This window comes from Callorhinchus milii, unplaced genomic scaffold, assembly GCF_018977255.1.
Source record: "Callorhinchus milii isolate IMCB2004 unplaced genomic scaffold, IMCB_Cmil_1.0 Scaffold5, whole genome shotgun sequence".
Lineage (NCBI taxonomy): Eukaryota > Metazoa > Chordata > Chondrichthyes > Chimaeriformes > Callorhinchidae > Callorhinchus > Callorhinchus milii.
This window is the reverse complement of record NW_024704746.1, coordinates 48,267,639-48,287,645: the sequence shown is the minus strand read 5'-3', so window position 1 is coordinate 48,287,645 and position 20,007 is coordinate 48,267,639. Positions and strand designations below refer to the sequence as shown.

General features: G+C 42.1%; 1 protein-coding gene across 1 annotated transcript; it reads right to left on the bottom strand.

The window, feature by feature from the left end:
- Positions 1-3,373: 3,373 nt before the first annotated feature.
- LOC103181883 (lectin-like) lies at positions 3,374-6,515 on the bottom strand. Its single transcript, XM_042335678.1, has 3 exons — positions 6,428-6,515; positions 6,226-6,337; positions 3,374-3,450 (listed from the first exon to the last, which is right to left on the bottom strand). Exons 1-3 carry the CDS (start codon positions 6,494-6,496, stop codon positions 3,380-3,382), a joined length of 252 nt encoding a protein of 83 aa, XP_042191612.1. The 5' UTR covers positions 6,497-6,515; the 3' UTR covers positions 3,374-3,379.
- Positions 6,516-20,007: the final 13,492 nt, after the last annotated feature.

The following is a 20,007-nucleotide window of genomic DNA, read 5'->3' as shown; positions in this document are numbered from 1 at the left end:
CTGTGAAGCGCTTTGAGATGTTGAGAAGACGTGAAAAATGCTATATCAAATGCAAGGATTATTATTATTATATATTTCAAAGTTAGATATTTGGTGAGCATACGTAAAATCCTTACTTTCTTATTGCCCATTTAAATATTTCATTTTATGCTGGTGAATGTGAAGAAGAACAATGCTTGAGAATGAAATAATTTTATGCTGTGGCAGCCATTGCCAGGATCACTCACCAAGTTCAGGAGTGATGTGGACCCTGGACACAGTTTTATGGGGGAATTGTTTTTATTCCTCCTCAGTGTGTTAACCATTTAATATCTGATTTGACGTTCTCTGCATGCTGCCCTGACTTAAATGACATGTAGAGCAGAAACTAAAAGTTAGGGTTACTGTTCCACATGCCTACACTGTAGAAAGTGAAGTGGCTTTGCCTCCATTAGTATAAACCCAACATAAAACGGGTATTCGTGCTTTACCTGATAATGCTATTGTGTCAAGAAGATGCCATGTTGGATTGCTGCTCTCTGCTGGGTGATTGGCTCTCAGCAAAAGTAAAAGCGGGACTCTACTGGCCTCTGTGTCCCCACTCTGGAGACTCAAAATAATTAGTTGGGTTTCCGCTCCAGGATGCTATTACCGATTCAGTAGAGAGTGAGTATAATAATAAATGATAAAGCTTGCATTTGATATAGTGCCTTATCACGTCTTCGAGACATCTCAAAGCGCTTCACAGAATATACTGTAAAGTGAATTGAGTGTATATTTTGTGGGCGAAACGTAGCACCCAATTGCGCACAGCAGTGTCCCACAAACAGTCGTGGATTGAGTGAGTGCTCTAACCACTAAGCTACAGGACTCCACGCTGTATATGTGTGTGTGTGAGAGAGGGAGAGATAAATCTCAGTTTTGATAGCGCCTCAGAGTCAATTTTCCTGCCAAAAAACAAACATGGACATACTTCCTGCACAAGAGTAGACACTTGGGTGAAATACCGAGAGCAACTAGCACTTAACAAATTACACCATAGCATGAGTGAATGCCTTCAGAAGAGGAGGTGAGAAAACTACAAGATATGTTCTATCCAACGATTCAAACAAGACCGAGGCTCTCATAATTGGCTCCCATCAGTGCCTCAGCCACTGACAACATCACCATCCAAGAATGCTCATTCCACCTCAATCCGGAACCTTGGCGTCTCATTTGACCATCAACTGATCTTTCTACCCCGCATCCGTGCCATGACTCTCTCTACCTTCCCCCATCTCCGCAGCATTGCTCGGCTCCACCACTGTCTCACTTCGCAGGCCGCCGAGACTCTCATGCATGCATTCATAACATCCAGGCTCGACGACACAAACTCCCTGCTTATCGGCCTCCCCGACTCCTCCCTTAGGCTGCAGATCATCCAGAACTCTGCAGCCCGTGTCCTCTCCCACACCAGATTTCGTGATCCTATCACCTCCCATCCTCATCCAACAACAACAGCTTGGATTTATATAGCGCCCTCCACACCGGACGGCATCTCACAGCGCTTGCACCCAATTCCACTGGCTTCGCATCACACAGAGGATACAGTTCAAGATCCTGGTCCTCACCTTCAAAGCTCATCATGGCCTTGCTCTCCCTACCTCTGCTACTCCTAAACCCCTACCTACCTACCCGCTCCCTCCACTCACCAGCTTCATGACCCCTGTCCATTCTGCTTCATGACCCCTGTCTTGCCCGCTGCACCATTGGCAGGCAGACACTCAGCTACTCTACCCCCACCCTCTGGAACTCCATCCCACAGTCCCTCGCCTCACCCCCTCCCTTGCCTCCTTCAAGACCTCCTCTTTGACTGTGCTTTCAATCACCCTCCTTCCCTCCTTGCCCTCCACCCTCCCCATCCCGACTTCCAGCTTGGATTCGAAACACTGGTTGTTCAGCGCCTTGGAAGGTCCTCCCGACATGAAAGGCACTTATACAAATGTAATTTTGTTCTATCTTTTAGAAAAATTTGACTGCTTTTCAGGTGTCAAAATCTGTTCCTTCTGGTGTAGTTTTGTTATTAACTTTATGAAGGTGATCTTGATTTCAAGATCCTCATCCTCACCTACAAGGCCATTCACGGCCTTGCTCCCTCCTACCTCTCCAACCTACTATCCCCCTACCTACCTGCCCATACCCTCAGTTCCTCTGGCTCCGGTCTGCTCCACGTCCCCCGCCCCAATCGCCCTACCATCGGTGGTCGGGCCTTCAGCCTCTCAGCCCCCAGGCTCTGGAACTCCATCCCCCAGTGCCTTCGCCTTGCTTCCTCCTTTCCTCCTTCAAGGCCGGTCTCAAAACCTTTCTCTTTCACCGTGCCTTCAGCTCCCCTCTCGACTCTCTTCCCCCTCCTCGCTCCCTCCCTTCCCTCCCCTCACCCTGACCATTTCCCCCCTCCTTGCTCCCTCCCCTCCCCTCACCCTGACCATTTCCCCCCTGCTCGGGTCATGACCCAACTGTGCAGCGCCTTGGGACGTCCTCCTGACGTGAAAGGCGCTTTATAAATGGAATCTTGTTGTTGTTGTTGTTGTGAGATAGTATACAAACTATTGGATGATATTTTGGAGCTTTATTTTAACAGTTACAGTTTAAATGATGTTGTGCTAATCAACATCTGTTTACATATATTTAACAACATACGTAATTTGTTGGTGGTGGTATTTGCATTTGGTGTTTGCTAATGTGGTGAGATGCAATGATTTACTTTATCCAATGTAAAGTTAGCAGTTATTATTTTATTACAAACTCACTTTATGTCTAATACGAATGGAACGCCCATTTTGGTGCCATCTTAAAGTTCTTATGGAAAACAGACTGGGCAGGAACGGATTCTTATTTCTGACCTAACAAAGGATCATAAATTCATATGTCAGCTCAGTTGGTTAAAGCAAACATGACCTTCCCACATATCCTTTCCTTAAGTGGCTATTCCTTTCCGGTGCCAACAACTAATAATGTTGTACATAATCAGGATGTCAATTTATGGGTTAAGTCATACATCAGCACTTTATACTGGATGCATTATTGGTACAATATTGAATTTGTGCCAATTTCAGTAGTGATTAAAGCATATATAATCCCTCAGGATTGTTTACCATGTCCTGCACATGTTCAGAACAATGAGGAATAAATCATAAAACTAAATTTAAAATGAATATCATAAATGGTGTGTGCTATCGAAAATAAATCCAAACAAATGCATTATTTTGCCATCGCTTGTTTTAACTGCATGAATTATTTGCTTCTGGAGAAAGTCAATGTAGCCACCATAAGCACAGTGACAGTGGCATTAGAGAACAAATAAAGATAGGGAATCCATTCCTGGAAAGGATTAATGAATGTAAGTTGTTTTTAAATGGCTTCAGATTCTGTAGGCACAAATAAAAGGCAATTGTGTCGAACAGGACGCATCATTCCATGACCCAAGAGATCCTGAAAGAAAGAAACAATGTTGAGATGAACAATCATCAGTGACTCAGCTTGTGCTATTTGTATATCTGTTTCATCCTTTTTATTCTATTTAGACGCAGCCATTCATCATCTGCTTTGCATAAATACTGGTTGAGATAGTTCTAGACTAAAGCAGCTAAATACATCAGAGGCTCAGGGTGCTGTGAAAGGCTCACCCGCAGTGCTAAATAGTCACTTTATCTTTGAGTATATTTCCCTTTGTAGGAGGCAAGTCCCTAATTTATATTATTATGCTCTCTGATGGCAGTATCCTGCCATTTTAGTACTGAATAAAACAAATGGTGTCTGTGGAAAGGAGGGAAGGAGAATGTCCCAAAGGGTAAAGCGTGGGCTAGATGTGGAAACTTTTCACAAAATTAGTTCGGCTGAAAAAGGCCCGAGAACCATCTGATCTCATCCTTCCAGAACACCCACCCAACAGTCCTCCCATCATAGCATCACATTGTTTTAAAATTAATCCAGTATCCAGCCTTAACCTCCCTGCCTTCCTGTAACCTATTCCAATCGTTAATTACACTCTGGGTAAAGAAAAACTTCCTGAAATTGAAACCTCCCCAGTGACCGTTGATTCCCTCATAATATCGTTCTGTGCACAAATCTCCCCAAATACCCTGATTTACAGTTCATCAGTTCTGGGGGATTTGTTGGTTCTAAAGCCTTTGAGCCTATATAGAATCTCAATATCACTTATGTTAAAGTCCTGGAGCTCAAATAATGTTTACTGGATGATGATGGTGGGGATGTATATAAATATATATTTACATATGTATTATATATTTTTATATATTTATATATGTATATTTATATATCTATCCCTGATAAATGCCTCCCAAAAGTACTTATTTATAGGAACACGAGTGGGCCATTCAACCCCTCAAGCCTGTTCTGCCATTCTATTAGATCATGGTTGATCTGTACCTCAACTCCATTTACTGCCTTTGCTTCGTATCCCTTGATACCTCACCTAACAAAAATCTATCGACCTCAGTTCTTGAAAATTGGAATTGATTCAGCATCCATAGCCTTTTGGGGGAGAGAGTTCCAGATTTCCACTACCCTTTGTGTGAAAAAGTGTTTCCTGATTACGTTCCTAAATGGCCTAGCTCTAATAAAAGATTGTGCCCCCTTGAAGAAATGGTTTCTCTGTAGCTACCTAATCGAATCCCTTTACAATTTTAAACACTTCAGTTAGATCACCCTCTACCTTCTATATTCAAAGGAATAGAGACCAAGTTTATCCAACCTGTCCTCACAATTTAACTCTTTTAGCATAGTATTTAATATGTTTGCTATCTCCTGTTCATTTTCTTTTTCAACTCCTCTTTGAATTCCTTAAAGTTTGAAAATCTTCCTTGACTACACTCTTACTGTTATAATACTGAAAGAATGTTTTAGCAAGTTTCCATCTTCCCTGAATGTTGAATAAGCTCACACCGCAATCCTTTCCCTCTAAGATGGCTGTGTGTGTGTACACTAGAGGTCTACTAATTAATTATGGTGCAATTATCAACGATACCTCATTTCATCGCTGCTGATTCTAAAGAGATGGACTATGGGCCATGAGCTGGACTAATAAGAAAGTGGGGCTGCAATTTTTTTATGGAATTTGCTATAAACAGCGCCCTCTGCTAAAAAACGCTAAACAACTAAATTTCCAGTGCCCAGCCCTCTGCGCATTGCTGACGGCTGTTTACCCGCCGCTACTGTCAGCAAAGCTGTGCCGTTTCTGTGGGTGGAGTGGTGTGAGCGGAAAAATGGGCTTCTCTCCACTCCAAGGCGCCGCTTTTGAGATTGTCTATAATAATAAATAATAACCCTTGCATTTGATATAACGCTTTTCACATCTTCTAGCCGTCGCTAAGCGCTTCACAGAACATATACTGTGAAGTGAATTTACTATATGTTAGCGGGCGAAACACAGCAGCCAATTGCTACAGCAGTGTCCCACAAACAGTCGTGGATTGAGTAACCAAATTTTTTTTTTTTTGAGAGACATTATTACGCCCGGAAAAGCGATCCCCCAATTAACTAAGAATCGGGTTCCTACTTACTGCTAGGTAAATAGGGCTGTGTGGAGTAAGGAAACTTGCCCAACATTTCGCCCTGCCAGGAATAGAACCCAGGTCTCTCGCTTGCGAGGTGAGTGCTCTAATCACTTGACATAATAAAAAAAATCTGATAGCAGTTTGCTCACATACCTCTTGTCTGTGTATGTCTCTCACTCCTCTGTATATGTGTATGTGTATGATTGTGTGTCTCTCTCTCTCTCTGTATGTTTTTGTGACAGCCTAATGCAACAGCCTAATGTGTCATTTCTTCATGTTTAGTTTTTATGAATGATGTGCAAAAGTGTGGGTTGGTACTAAGATGTACCTCAATAGTACCAATCAACTCCCTGCAATATTCTGCAAAATTTGTAAAATTTCCCTGCAATAATGGGGAAATATTTCTGTAAGTTTCTATTGGCTCTCCTATGAATAATATTTTACCATTACAGCTAGCGAGAGCAACGTCAACAAAACTGGTCAGAAAACTGAATTCTAAGCACTCTGAGATGCTACCTTGCATGGAGGGCACTATATAAGTACAAGTTACTGTTGAAATCTCAGTACAATTGCCATTTTGGATCCCATTTGTGAATACTATATAATACCATCATAGTGTTTCAGTCAGTACATCAATGTATCTGGAATTAATATGCAGAAAAGTACACTTGTAATGCAGTCTGTAACATACCTTGAAAATCAATGTGCACACAATTTTCTTTCTCATTTTCATTATTAAATTCGCCTGATATCCATTGTGTGTAATCTGATAGAGATCCATCAGTCCACATAAAAGTGCCTTCCTGTGTGAGATATAATGTTAGTACTTAATGTTTATTTCTGTTAAATATCAAATATTGTAACTTGTAATTCAGAGACTCTGTCATATTCACCTGGTGGCAATCGCTAAAACCAATCCAAGTGTCGGGAAGCGATTCGTCCATTTCATTTATGAAATCCATAATGAATTTATTTTGTTGTTCCCGGTGTATTGAGGCAAGATGACCATTTTTGGAATGTGATACACAGAACAGCTTTAAATGAAAAGTGATTATTAATATTTTTAACTGTGCAGCAGTCAGTATCGGACATTTGCTTTTTAATGATGAATACACTAGTACTAAAATACAATGAAGCCTTACATTTATTCTATTCTGATTTAACCAAGCACTGAATGCAAATTAAAGTTGTCCAATTCAACAGTATTAAATAGAGCCAATTAGAAAATTGGGAGTGATTTCTGGGCAGGAATCTCAGTGATGGCTTCAGACTACAAAAGCAAAGATTGATAATTTTATGACCTTTATCTGAACAGATACATGAGCCTTGGAAGCAATTTTAATTGTGCTTCTGTTGAGACACTTCTATTTTCAGTACCCCTTGAAGAAGGGGATGCTTAAGGGAATAGTATAAAGTATGGGGAAGAAGGAAAACAAATTGAAATACAGACAGTCCTTTTTTTTCAACCAGTGAGGTTCACAAGATCACAAGAGAATATGAAGATATTCTTCACAATATGAAGAAGACCTTTCAGCCCATTTGATCTCATCCTCTAGAATACCTGCCCACATACCCAATATCAAGCTGTTTCTTAAATTAGTCCAATGCTCTGGCATCAACCACTCTGCCTGATAATCTGTTCCAGTCAGCAATTGCCCTCTGGGTAATAAAATACTTCCTGCTGTTGGTTCTTAAATTACTCTTTGCACCCCAGAATGTGTGTCCTCTTGTTCTGCTGCGTAGACATATTCATTGATTTTTCATAGAATGTTACGGCACAGAAGGAGGCCATTCCATATCTGAAATATTTTTCTGCATTTACTTTTTCAATCCCTTTTTAAAGCTTATACACCTCTATAAAGCTTTCTCCAAACGTCCCTATGTTTAATTGCTGTTCATTCTTCTAACACTTGTTGCTCTCTTCTGCTGCGCATAGGGCCTGGGTAGCCTGTTATATCGCAGAGACCAAAATTAATGGTGGCCGAATCAGAGCGGCATTATACAGGTTGAGCACATCTCTTGCGGATCTGAACTCAACTGATTTGGCAATATAGCTCAGCATCCTGCTGCCTTGTGTTTTCAACTAATACACCCAAGGTCTCTTTCAGTTGCCCCTTGCAAAGTTCTAAATCATTCATGCAGTACACGTGCCTCATATTTTACAACTTCTTGCTTTATTTACCTATATGCAGTACCTTGCAGTTATTTGTATTGAACTTAATTTGCCAATCTTCAGTCCTTGTACGTACACTATCCAACCTCTCTTGAGATATTACTGAACCAACCTGACCATATGAAGAATAGGCAGCTGAGGAGTTCTCAAATCTATAAACTGTACAGAAAACCAAGCAATCCCTGCTCACCAGTGCTGATTTTGTCCAGTGCAAGATCCATTGCAAATTCCCACACCCACCTAATTGCCAAACATTTTAACGTATATTCATTACACAATTCACTTTTTGCACATGCTGGAATATACTTCATTAATCTGATATTAAAAATTGAAATATAATCTAGCACTTAATTTATTTTATTGAGTTTTCCTAGTTGTATAGCAACTGGTGCATTATACTAATAGGATGAAGAAAAGAGATCAGAATCTTGCCTCAGCTTGTAGCCAGTTCATTTTGGTGTGGACAAATTGGTAACAGAAAGTATAGTGAGGATGATACATCCATCCAGATAAGCAAGGTCCTTGTAAATACAGAGGGATCAGATCAATGATGGAATTACTTGGTGTAAACACGTTTATTTTAAGATCCTGATGAGCAGGAGAACCATCCATATCGGAGATGAGAACATGAACAGATTCTGTTTCTTTGGCAAGTACAGGAGTAGGATCATCCACTTGGGAGTTGGGAATAGGAAGGGGTTTCATTTCTTTGTCTGCAACAGGAGGATCATTAACTTTGGAAATGGGATTAGGAAGAGGTTCTATTTCTTTGGCAGGTACAGGAGGAGGATCATTAACTCTGGAGATTCGAGTATGAATGGGTTCCATTTCTACGCTTGCAAAAGGAGAATTATTAAGTCGGGAATTGAGATGAGAAAGAGGTTCTATTCCTTTGGCAGGTACAGGAGGAGGATCATTAACTCTGGAGATTGGAGTAGGAAGAGGTTCAATTTGATTGGCTGCAACAGGAGGGTTATCCACTGGGGAATTGGGATCAGGAAGAAGTTCTGTTTCTTTGGCAGGTACAGGAGGAAGATCATTGACTCTGGAGATTGGAGTAGGAAGAGGTTCAATTTGATTGGCTGCAACAGGAGGGTTATCCACTGGGGAATTGAGATCAGGAAGAAGTTCTGTTTCTTTGGCAGGTACAGGAGGAGGATCATTAACTCTGGAGATTGGAGTAGGAAGAGGTTCAATTTGTTTGGCTGCAACAGGAGGGTTATCCACTGGGGAATTGGGATTAGGAAGAGGTTCTATTTCTTTGGCAGGTACAGGAGGAGGATCATTAACTCTGGAGATTGGAGTAGGAAGAGGTTCAATTTGATTGGCTGCAACAGGAGGGTTATCCACTGGGGAATTGGGATCAGGAAGAAGTTCTGTTTCTTTGGCAGGTACAGGAGGAAGATCATTGACTCTGGAGATTGGAGTAGGAAGAGGTTCAATTTGATTGGCTGCAACAGGAGGGTTATCCACTGGGGAATTGGGATCAGGAAGAAGTTCTGTTTCTTTGGCAGGTACAGGAGGAGGATCATTAACTCTGGAGATTGGAGTAGGAAGAGGTTCAATTTGATTGGCTGCAACAGGAGGGTTATCCACTGGGGAATTGGGATCAGGAAGAAGTTCTGTTTCTTTGGCAGGTACAGGAGGAGGATCATTAACTCTGGAGATTGGAGTAGGAAGAGGTTCAATTTGTTTGGCTGCAACAGGAGGGTTATCCACTGGGGAATTGGGATTAGGAAGAGGTTCTATTTCTTTGGCAGGTACAGGAGGAGGATCATTAACTCTGGAGATTGGAGTAGGAAGAGGTTCAATTTGATTGGCTGCAACAGGAGGGTTATCCACTGGGGAATTGGGATCAGGAAGAAGTTCTGTTTCTTTGGCAGGTACAGGAGGAAGATCATTGACTCTGGAGATTGGAGTAGGAAGAGGTTCAATTTGATTGGCTGCAACAGGAGGGTTATCCACTGGGGAATTGGGATCAGGAAGAAGTTCTGTTTCTTTGGCAGGTACAGGAGGAGGATCATTAACTCTGGAGATTGGAGTAGGAAGAGGTTCAATTTGTTTGGCTGCAACAGGAGGGTTATCCACTGGGGAATTGGGATTAGGAAGAGTTCTATTTCTTTGGCAGGTACAGGAGGAGGATCATTAACTCTGGAGATTGGAGTAGGAAGAGGTTCAATTTGTTTGGCTGCGACAGGAGGGTTATCCACTGGGGAATTGGGATCAGGAAGAAGTTCTGTTTCTTTGGCAGGTACAGGAGGAGGATCATTAACTCTGGAGATTGGAGTAGGAAGAGGTTCAATTTGATTGGCTGCAACAGGAGGGTTATCCACTGGGGAAATGGGATTAGGAAGAGGTTCTATTTCTTTGGCAGGTACAGGAGGAGGATCATTAACTCTGGAGATTCGAGTATGAATGGGTTCCATTTCTACGCTTGCAAAAGGAGAATTATTAAGTCGGGAATTGAGATGAGAAAGAGGTTCTATTTCTTTGGCAGGTACAGGAGGAGGATCATTAACTCTGGAGATTGGAGTAGGAAGAGGTTCAATTTGTTTGGCTGCAACAGGAGGGTTATCCACTGGGGAATTGGGATCAGGAAGAAGTTCTGTTTCTTTGGCAGGTACAGGAGGAGGATCATTAACTCTGGAGATTGGAGTAGGAAGAGGTTCAATTTGATTGGCTGCAACAGGAGGGTTATCCACTGGGGAATTGGGATCAGGAAGAAGTTCTGTTTCTTTGGCAGGTACAGGAGGAGGATCATTAACTCTGGAGATTGGAGTAGGAAGAGGTTCAATTTGATTGGCTGCAACAGGAGGGTTATCCACTGGGGAATTGGGATCAGGAAGAAGTTCTGTTTCTTTGGCAGGTACAGGAGGAGGATCATTAACTCTGGAGATTGGAGTAGGAAGAGGTTCAATTTGTTTGGCTGCAACAGGAGGGTTATCCACTGGGGAATTGGGATTAGGAAGAGGTTCTATTTCTTTGGCAGGTACAGGAGGAGGATCATTAACTCTGGAGATTGGAGTAGGAAGAGGTTCAATTTGTTTGGCTGCGACAGGAGGGTTATCCACTGGGGAATTGGGATCAGCAAGAGTTTCTGTTTCTTTGGCAGGTACAGGAGGAGGATCATTAACTCTGGAGATTGGAGTAGGAAGAGGTTCAATTTGTTTGGCTGCAACAGGAGGGTTATCCACTGGGGAATTGGGATTAGGAAGAGTTCTATTTCTTTGGCAGGTACAGGAGGAGGATCATTAACTCTGGAGATTGGAGTAGGAAGAGGTTCAATTTGTTTGGCTGCGACAGGAGGGTTATCCACTGGGGAATTGGGATCAGCAAGAGGTTCTGTTTCTTTGGCAGGTACAGGAGGAGGATCATTAACTCTGGAGATTGGAGTAGGAAGTGGTTCAATTTGTTTGGCTGCAACAGGAGGGTTATCCACTGGGGAATTGGGATTAGGAAGAAGTTCTATTTCTTTGGCAGGTACAGGAGGAGGATCATTAACTCTGGAGATTGGAGTAGGAAGAGGTTCAATTTGATTGGCTGCAACAGGAGGGTTATCCACTGGGGAATTGGGATCAGGAAGAAGTTCTGTTTCTTTGGCAGGTACAGGAGGAGGATCATTAACTCTGGAGATTGGAGTAGGAAGAGGTTCAATTTGTTTGGCTGCAACAGGAGGATCATTAACTCTGGAGATTGGAGTGGGAATGGGTTCAATTTCTTTGGCTGCAACAGGAGGGTTATCCAGTGGAGAATTAGGATCAGGAAGAGGTTGTATTTCTTTGGCAGGTACAGGAGGAGGATCATTAACTCTGGAGATTGGAGTGGGAATGGGTTCAATTTCTTTGGCTGCAACAGGAGGATTATCCAGTGGAGAATTAGGATCAGGAAGAGGTTGTATTTCTTTGGCAGGTAGAGGAGGAGGATCATTAACTCTGGAGATTAGAGTATGAATGGGTTCCACTCCTTTGGCTGCAACAGGAGGAGGATCATTAACTCGAGAGATGGGATTAGGAAGAGGTTCCATTTCTTTGGCATGTACAGACGAATCATCCACTCGGGAGTAGTGTTCAGGAGTATTATCATTAACTCGGGAGATAGGAGGTGGACCAGGTTCTATTTTTCGGGCAGTTCGAATATGAGGAGTAGGAATTTCTGGGACAGTAAACATATCCTCTTCAGAAGAAACATAATCAAATATTTGGGGACTGAAATCAGGTTCCATTTTTGTGGCTGAAGTTTGACGACGGAAAATACCCATTCTTCTGGTAAAAAGAGAAAAAGGTTTCTTTTTGTTCATATCATCAGAAGGAAGATCATCCATTTGGGGGGTGGAGATAAAAGGTTCCTTCTGTAGTGTGAGCTGAGAAGGATCATGTTTGATTTGTTTGTTGGTATGTGGTTCAGGATTAAATCTCTTTTGTTTGCCAAAATGTGGTTCTTCTTTTATCTTGTTCAAGATCCGCATTATTTTCTTAATATCAGCAGCTATTGTTAAATTAAATGAAGCAAGTTGAAATAATCTGTAACAGAATCCTTGTTCTTCACATTTGTTCAAAGTATCATTATTTCTATGCAATTTTAGTTTTAACCGGTTACAATGTTACTTTAAATGCTGGCATTTTGAAAATCTTGGGAGAGCTTTCAACCCTTCTGAACACACCATGAAGCAGTGAACTGGATCAACAGATCCAGCAATAGCTAAAAGTTGGCCTCCAAAAGTCACCAAATAATTTGATACAAATTCCCGATCAAAATTTACAATTTGAGCACCCAAAACTTAGTTGAGCAAACTTTGGTGTAATGGGAAGAGCTCTTTTGGAGAATCAAATTCAAAGCTGTTTTCAGTAAAATTGGAAAGATTCCAAGATCAACATCAAAAGCATTTGACCGCAAGTCAAAACAAGTTATCAATCACCTTTTATCAATCATTATTGTAGGTATATTTGAAATCTTAAATCTTGCACACAGTGAAGATTACCACAAAATCATTGGCTGCAGAACCTATTAAGCAAAAGGATATATCAAGCTCCACAGTAGTCTCCAAATTTAATCATTTTAAACCGTAGTTATTGATTCTGACACATCTTGTGGTAATTACATATCCTTGATTGTACTTGTGGTAATTACATATCCTTCATACTGTTACTTTCTTAATTCTAATATACTTTGTAAAATATAATATGTAATAATAATCTTTGATATAGATCCTGATCACGTCTTCAAGAATACACTGTTAAGTGAATTGACTATATTTTGTGGGCGGCCAATTGCGTACAGCAGTGTCCTGCAAACAGTTGCGGATTGAGTGATCTAATTTCTTTTCAAGGGATTATTACCCCCGGAAAAGCGATAAGACAATCAACTAATAATAATAATAATATAATAATAATCCTTGCATTTGATATAGCGCTTTTCACGTCGGGAGGACGTCCCAAAGCGCTTCACAGAACACACTGTAAAGTGAATTGACTGTATATTTGTGGGCGAACGCGGCAGCCAATTGCGCACAGCAATGTCCCACAAACAGTCGTAGATTGAAAATGACCGATTTATTATTGTTTTGTTTTGGAGGGATTATTATTAGGCGTGTGGAGTAAGGAAACTTGCCCAAGGTTTCGCCCTGCCTGGAATTGAACTCAGGTCTCTTGCTTGCAAAGCGAGTGCTCTAACTACTGAGCTACAGGACTCCAATAACCGGGTTCCTACTTACTGCTAGGTAAGCAAAGACGGGTGAAGAAAGGAAAATTGCCCAATGTTTCACTTGCTCGGGAATTGAACCAGGTCCTTTCACTTGCAAGGCGAGTGCTCTATCCACTAAGCTACAAGAATACAATAGCCCTAAATTGAAACAACCTGCCTCCAGATCTCCTCATTAGGAACTGAGTTGGATGTGACTTGGAGAATAGACTTCAGTATGACAACAACCTGCAGTCTAAACCACTTATATGGTTGACTAACGACTTCAAAGGAAAACAAATACAGGGCAGAAAGAATATCTCTCTTACTTAAGAAAACTGGAGGTTGAAATTTTTTCAAATCAGATCATTCTGAAATGATCTTCAGAATTCAATTTGTATACTTTTGCATTAAGCAATAACAACAACATTTATATAGTGCCTTTCAGGAGGACATCTATGTATCACTTCAGGTAAGTAATCACGTACTATAACTGACTGACATTTTAATCCTGGTTTTCCAGCACTGTTACTGAAGAAGCCTTGCACAAAGGAATAATCTAATCTTCACACACAAGTTGAAAATACCTGCATCATTAATGAAGAGCAGTGCACTGAGCAGCAAAGCTATTCTCATTGTTGTGTTTGCAGAGTGAAGTTCCTGTATTGTAACCTGAAATAAAATGAAAGGTTTAATAAAAATGGCAACCTTATTTTACATTTTTAAAGTAAAACAGTTAATGCCTTCTCTGATTCATACCTCTCTCAAATGCTCGAGGGTGCTAGAGCTTTAATTGCTGCGATACCTACATATAGAACATCCTGGAGTCCATGGTAAATATAGAAATTGGGTGCAATTGGTTATTTCACCAATTATGTAAAAATATTGTTCATCGGTCAGTGACTTAACAGCTTTTAATTGGAGCAGAGAGGGAAAAAGAGATGGAGGTGGAGGGGATGCCAGGAGATGGCCCTGCAGCTTTCATGCAATAATGGAAATTACATTCACCTTACTTAACTGAAGTTACAAAATTATGATCCAATCAATAATATCAATATATATGTTTGTGTTCTTGCAGACATTATATAAGGACAAGATCCCAGTACATAGGGCCAATGTAGTCCAATATGATCTGGTTAAATCTACTTGGTTGTGATCCTTAATGAATTTTTGGTAATTAGTTATTAGTTATTAGTTATTAGTTAGTTATTAGTTAACTTTTTTTTATTTTTTCCACATTATCTGTTAACTGTTAACTGAATCCTTGAATGTGTTTTATTTGGCACAGAAACCTATGCAAAGTATATCAAGATCCTAGGAAATAATAATTGAAAGTGATCTAAATGAATTTTGTTTTGGTCAATAGTTGGATTTAAATTTTTTTGTCCATGCATAATAACATGTGCTACTAAGGGAATTTCTCTCAGTGTCAATAATAATAATAAAAATACTTGCATTTGATATAGTGCTTTATCATATCAGTATAGTGCCTTATCAAAGTGCTTCACTGAATATTCTGCAAAGTGAATTGACTGTAAATTTTTGTGGGTGAAACTCATCAGCCAGTTGGGCACAGAAGTGTCCCTCAAACAGTGACCAAATTATTATTATTTTTTTGAAGGGATTATTTCCCCCAGAAAGGGATCTACCAATCGACTAACAACTGGGTCCCTACTTACTGCTAGGTAAACAGAGGGGTGTGGAATAAGGAAACATGCCTTAGGTTTCGCCCTGCCCAGGAATTGAACCTGGGTCTTCTCGCTTTGCGAGGTGACTGCTCTAAGACTCCACAATCTTGACTAACAATCTCCATGTTAAAGCTGATTGCAATCCTGTACTAACAAATTGATCACAGGCTCTCTTCATTTGGAAACTAGAATTGAGATACAGATCTTTATCCTTTCAATTGCTGATCCTCTCAAGTTACGAAAGCATTTTCTGCTGTTTAGCCAATCCTGCAGAACTTATTTCATAAAACTGCCTCATTAAATCCCTATTCTATGATAAGAGTAGGATTATTAAATACAATGATGGTCCTACCTTAGTAAGGGAAGATGTGTGGATCTGTTTTCCCTCTCTGCTCGCTTAACTCCTCACTCTGGGTTCACCTCTCATGAAACATTTTGCTTTTCTCTTATGCACTAGCTTTCAAATTGTACAGCATGTTAAATCATGTGTAACTGTGAGAATGATCATTCTTTGGATCTATGTCTGACATTAGCTATTTTTGGTGACATTGTAATTTGGCTTGAGTCTCCCTTACATAAAAACAACTCAGGCAATATAAGTGTCTATTTAGAGTAACTGGATCACTGACAAACATAATCAAGTAATCTCACCGCCAGTTAAACTTTAGCTCACTTTAGATACATCAAAGGCTTGACAACGCACACAATGTACAATCAAATGTAATTTATTTTAGATGTTCTGATGTGACATGTGAAGTTAAACATATGTAGACTTTCATGATGATAATATACCCAACTTATGGTAGATTGTAGTATGATCAATATCATACTTAAATGTCTACAATAAATTGGGACTTGTTACCATCTGTGGTCAACAAGATAACTGTCAGTGTTATCTCAACACGCTAAATGGCATTTGAGACAGATACCCAGTGCTGACATGCGAATGCGAACCATTTGGTTTAGTTGAGACTCCTATTGGTGATGATGAGAAATCAACAACAACTTACATTTGTATATTGCCCTTCACGTGGAGTAGCATCCTGGAACGCTTATGAAATCTATTCCATCCTCAGGTTTGATGGACAAATCCACATATGCTTTAGTCAAAGGTGATTCCTGCCTGCTCCATTGCTGACAAACATCATAAGTAGCAAATAGTTGTGATCAAACTGATCAAAGACTAAGGTAACTGATGCCAGGAAGGAACTCAAGGAGGTGAAGAATCAGCAAACTGCACACTTTGCCTCCAAGGCCTCCAAGATCATCTTCCGCTCCAGGGATATGCATGGTAGAACAGGACAAGACATGCTTACGTTTCTTCTTTCAGAAAGTGAACAGAGGCAACTCTGTTATCGCTGGGCTGAGGGATAAAACGGGCTTGGTGCACGCGGAGCAGGCCAGAATGCAGAGGATCACCAGATCCTTTTATGCCGATCTGTACTGTGAGAAATCTACAGATAGCACGGCCTCCCGGGATTTCCTGTCCGCCCTTTCCGAGGCGATGGATGAGGGGAGCTGGAAGCATTTAGACAGGTCTCTCTCCCTGATCAGGCCCGTCAAAGCTCTCCAGACCGGTAAGACCCCCAGAGGCGATGGCCTTCCGGTGGAGCTCTACTTGGCTCTGTGGGATGTGATGGGCTTGGACCTTCTGGAGGCATACAACAACATGCTGCTAGCAGGGACCATGGCAGAGTCTGTGAGGAAAGGCAGCATCCCCCTACTGTACAATGAGCAGATAAAGAATTGGCAACTGATCTCACTCCTGAATGTAGACTGTAAGATCCTGGCAAAGGTGATCTCCGAGCGGATAAAGACTGTCCTTGGGTGGGTAATACACCCAGACCATACCTGCATGGTTCCGGGCCGAAGGAGCTCGGCCAGCCTCGTGCTGCTCAGGGATATCATCGCCTATGTATAGGACAGGGTGTTGAGGGCTTGCCTAATCAGTCTTGGTCAGGAGATAGCCTTTCACAGGGTATCTCACAGCTACACGGATGAGGTTCTTTCTAAAATGGGCTTTGAGGAGGGAGTATGCAAGCGGATCCGACTGCTCTACAGAGACATCTGTAGCATGGTCACAGCAAATGGGTACAAGACTAAACTGTTCCCCATCAGGTCTGGAGTAACTGTCCGCTATCCCCCACCCGGCTTGTCTGCTGCATTGAACCCTTTGCACAGGCCATCAGGAGGGAGGTGAGCATCAGAGGTGTCACTATCCCGGGCAGCCACGACACACAAACCAAGGCTCCCTGTTTATGGTTGATGTCACCGTTTATTTCACAGACCAAAAATCGGTCTCGAGCCTGCTAGGCATCTGCGACTGGTTTGAGCAAGCCTCGGGCGTCAAGGTCATCCGCCAGAATAGCGAGGTGATGTATTTTGGAGACTGGAAAAGACCACAGTCGCACACTATTTGCGGTGAAGCCAGACTACATCAAAGTCTTCGGCATCTGGTTCGGGGCTGCTGAGGCATGACAAAAAAGCTGGAAGGAGTGTCTAGGTATAGTGAGGTAAAATTGGTGATGTAGCGCCAGCTCTCGCTGTCCATCACCAAAAAAAATCTGGTGATAAATTGTGAGGCCCTTTCATACTGTATATGACCCAGGCCTGGCCTTTGACCAGGAACAATGCCAATGCAGTCACTAGATTCCACCTAATCTGGGGGTCCAATATGGATCATGTGCCCAGAGACACGATGCACAAAACTCCGGAAAAGGGGAGTAAAGGTGTCCCTAACATAGTCCTGATCCTCATGGCCACCTTTGTGTGTAGCTGTCTGAGACTATGGCTGGAGCCCCGCTAAGCAGGCAACAAATTCTGCTATGTGCTGGGTACCTGTACCTGGTGCTGAGAAGGGTGCATCTGACAGAACTGCTTTGAAACATTCCACACAGTTGGAGCGTGCCGAACCACCTATCTTATGTAGAGAAATTTCTGAAGAACACCATCCCAGACCCCTGGGCAATCACTGAGTGGTCCGCGCGACAGTTCGAAAGGGGGAGAAGGCAGATCTGTCTGGCAGAATGCTTCGTTACCGGTCCTGACCAACATCCATCAGGACATGGCCTGGACGGTGATAAAAGGGGTCTTCCCACTCAGGGCTTTCATGCACGGTCGAGGTCAAGGCCTGTTAACACGCTGCCCTCGGGCCAGCTGCAGAGGCCTAGAGACAGTGGCCCACCTCTTCCTGGAGTGTTGGTACCCAAGGGCGGTTTCGAAAAAGTTGGAATGGATACTCTTGCGGTCCGTCCCTGGGGACCTGCTGTCATGGCATTCGGAGCTGTACGGCCTCTTCCCAGGTACTCACAGCGAAACCCACATCGAGTGTGGCTGGAGGATCACAAACTCGGTAAAGTATGCCTTTTGGTACTCCTGAAAACAGGTGGTCGACTGGCAGAACGAGGGGAAGGAGAGGGATTATATACTGTGGGACTCGTTGAAGCTCGGCTCGATCGTGGAAAAGGAGCAAACCGCTCAGGGTGCTCTCACCGTAATCCACGAGCGCACCCAAAAAACTATGACTAAAATAAACATGAGGGTAACCAGATAAATGTACAGAAGGGCACTCAAGATGTAAAAAAAGATCATCCCGAAAATATATGTATGCTAAATATGTGTGCCTACAGTGCACATTGGGGCGCCTTCCGAAAGTACCAAGTGCACCTTATGAGGGTATTCACGGGCGCACACATGGGTGTAGTCCACATAGGGGCAACTCCCGACTGTTTTAAAGGAAGCGTCCCAAAAAATACATCTGCGCAACCTGTGTGCGGTGGAGGAATGTAACATAAAGAACAGAATGTTTTTGAATCGGGAGAAAGGGAAAAATGTAACAGAAAATGGTGTACGTTGTGTTTGTTCTTGATTTCTGTTGCACAAACTCTCGCGGTCTATAAATAAATATATATATTTTTTAAAAAATTAAACTACATTCACTTGAATCATACCTCCGCTTTCAATGATGTGGGTGACCCCGACGGGAGGAAAGTCCTAGGGATGTGAATGATTATTGGGACAGTTTTCATTAATCCTTAAGACTTTACAGCTGTACATGTGAAGATTAGGTAGGCACTCATACGTGTCATCTCCTGATGTAACTTACTGTAAAGAACAAAGAGACACAATACTATCTAGTTGCTGTTTCTTCCATGAATACAGCTTTTGGTTTATTTATGCTCCCACTTCATCAACAGAAAAGGAAAAGGGTGATAGAAAATTGCTTTGCATTATTAGTTGCATTTCAATTCAGAATTCTTATAATAACTTGCATTTATATAGCGCCCTTCACACATCTTGGAGCATTAACAGTGGCGGAGCTTGATGCCAAGCCAGAGATAGGGAGGAGGTGTTTATATGCCCGGTCTAAAAGGAAGGCATTTAGGTGCGATTGGAAGACAGGCAAGGATGAGGCAGGCAAGGTGGAGGGATTGAAGAAGATAATTCCACAGTTTCAGGCTGTCGTAGCTGAATTCACGGCCAATGTTGGTGAGCGGAGGAGACTAGGGATGTGCAGGAGGCCAAAACTAGCTTAGTGAAGGAGCTAAACCAAGGGACAAACAGAAATCTATAATCTGGGCATAGATTTTGTATTGATGCCAGCTCTGAAGGACAGAGCGAACCTAGGAATTAGAATATTGCTAAACTCATTCTACCTCCAATGATCCAGAGAGAGAATGAGAAGATGTACAGTTTGACATGCCTCGCAGTGACAGTTGGCATCTTGGCCACTGGGGGATTGACCAGCAAGTGACATTGAACCACCTGTACCAGTAAAATCCTGTGAAATGCTTTGAGACATCTCCACGACATGAAGTGGTCCTTGTGGATTATTCCAATGCCTCCCCACTGGTCTCCCCAGATCCACCATACACAAAATTCAGTTAATCCAAAACTCCTCCACCCAGACACTCACCCGCACAAAACTCTGTACCGC

Bases quoted from the DNA above. Each gene is read 5' to 3' on its own strand.
- LOC103181883 (XM_042335678.1), bottom strand. From the start codon at position 6,496: ATGGATTTCATAAATGAAATGGACGAATCGCTTCCCGACACTTGGATT. The intron at 6,338-6,427 runs GTGAATATGACA...TATCTCACACAG, and splicing joins GTTTTAGCGATTGCCACCAG to GAAGGCACTTTTATGTGGAC. The intron at 3,451-6,225 runs GTATGTTACAGA...TCTTTCTTTCAG, and splicing joins TGTGCACATTGATTTTCAAG to GATCTCTTGGGTCATGGAAT.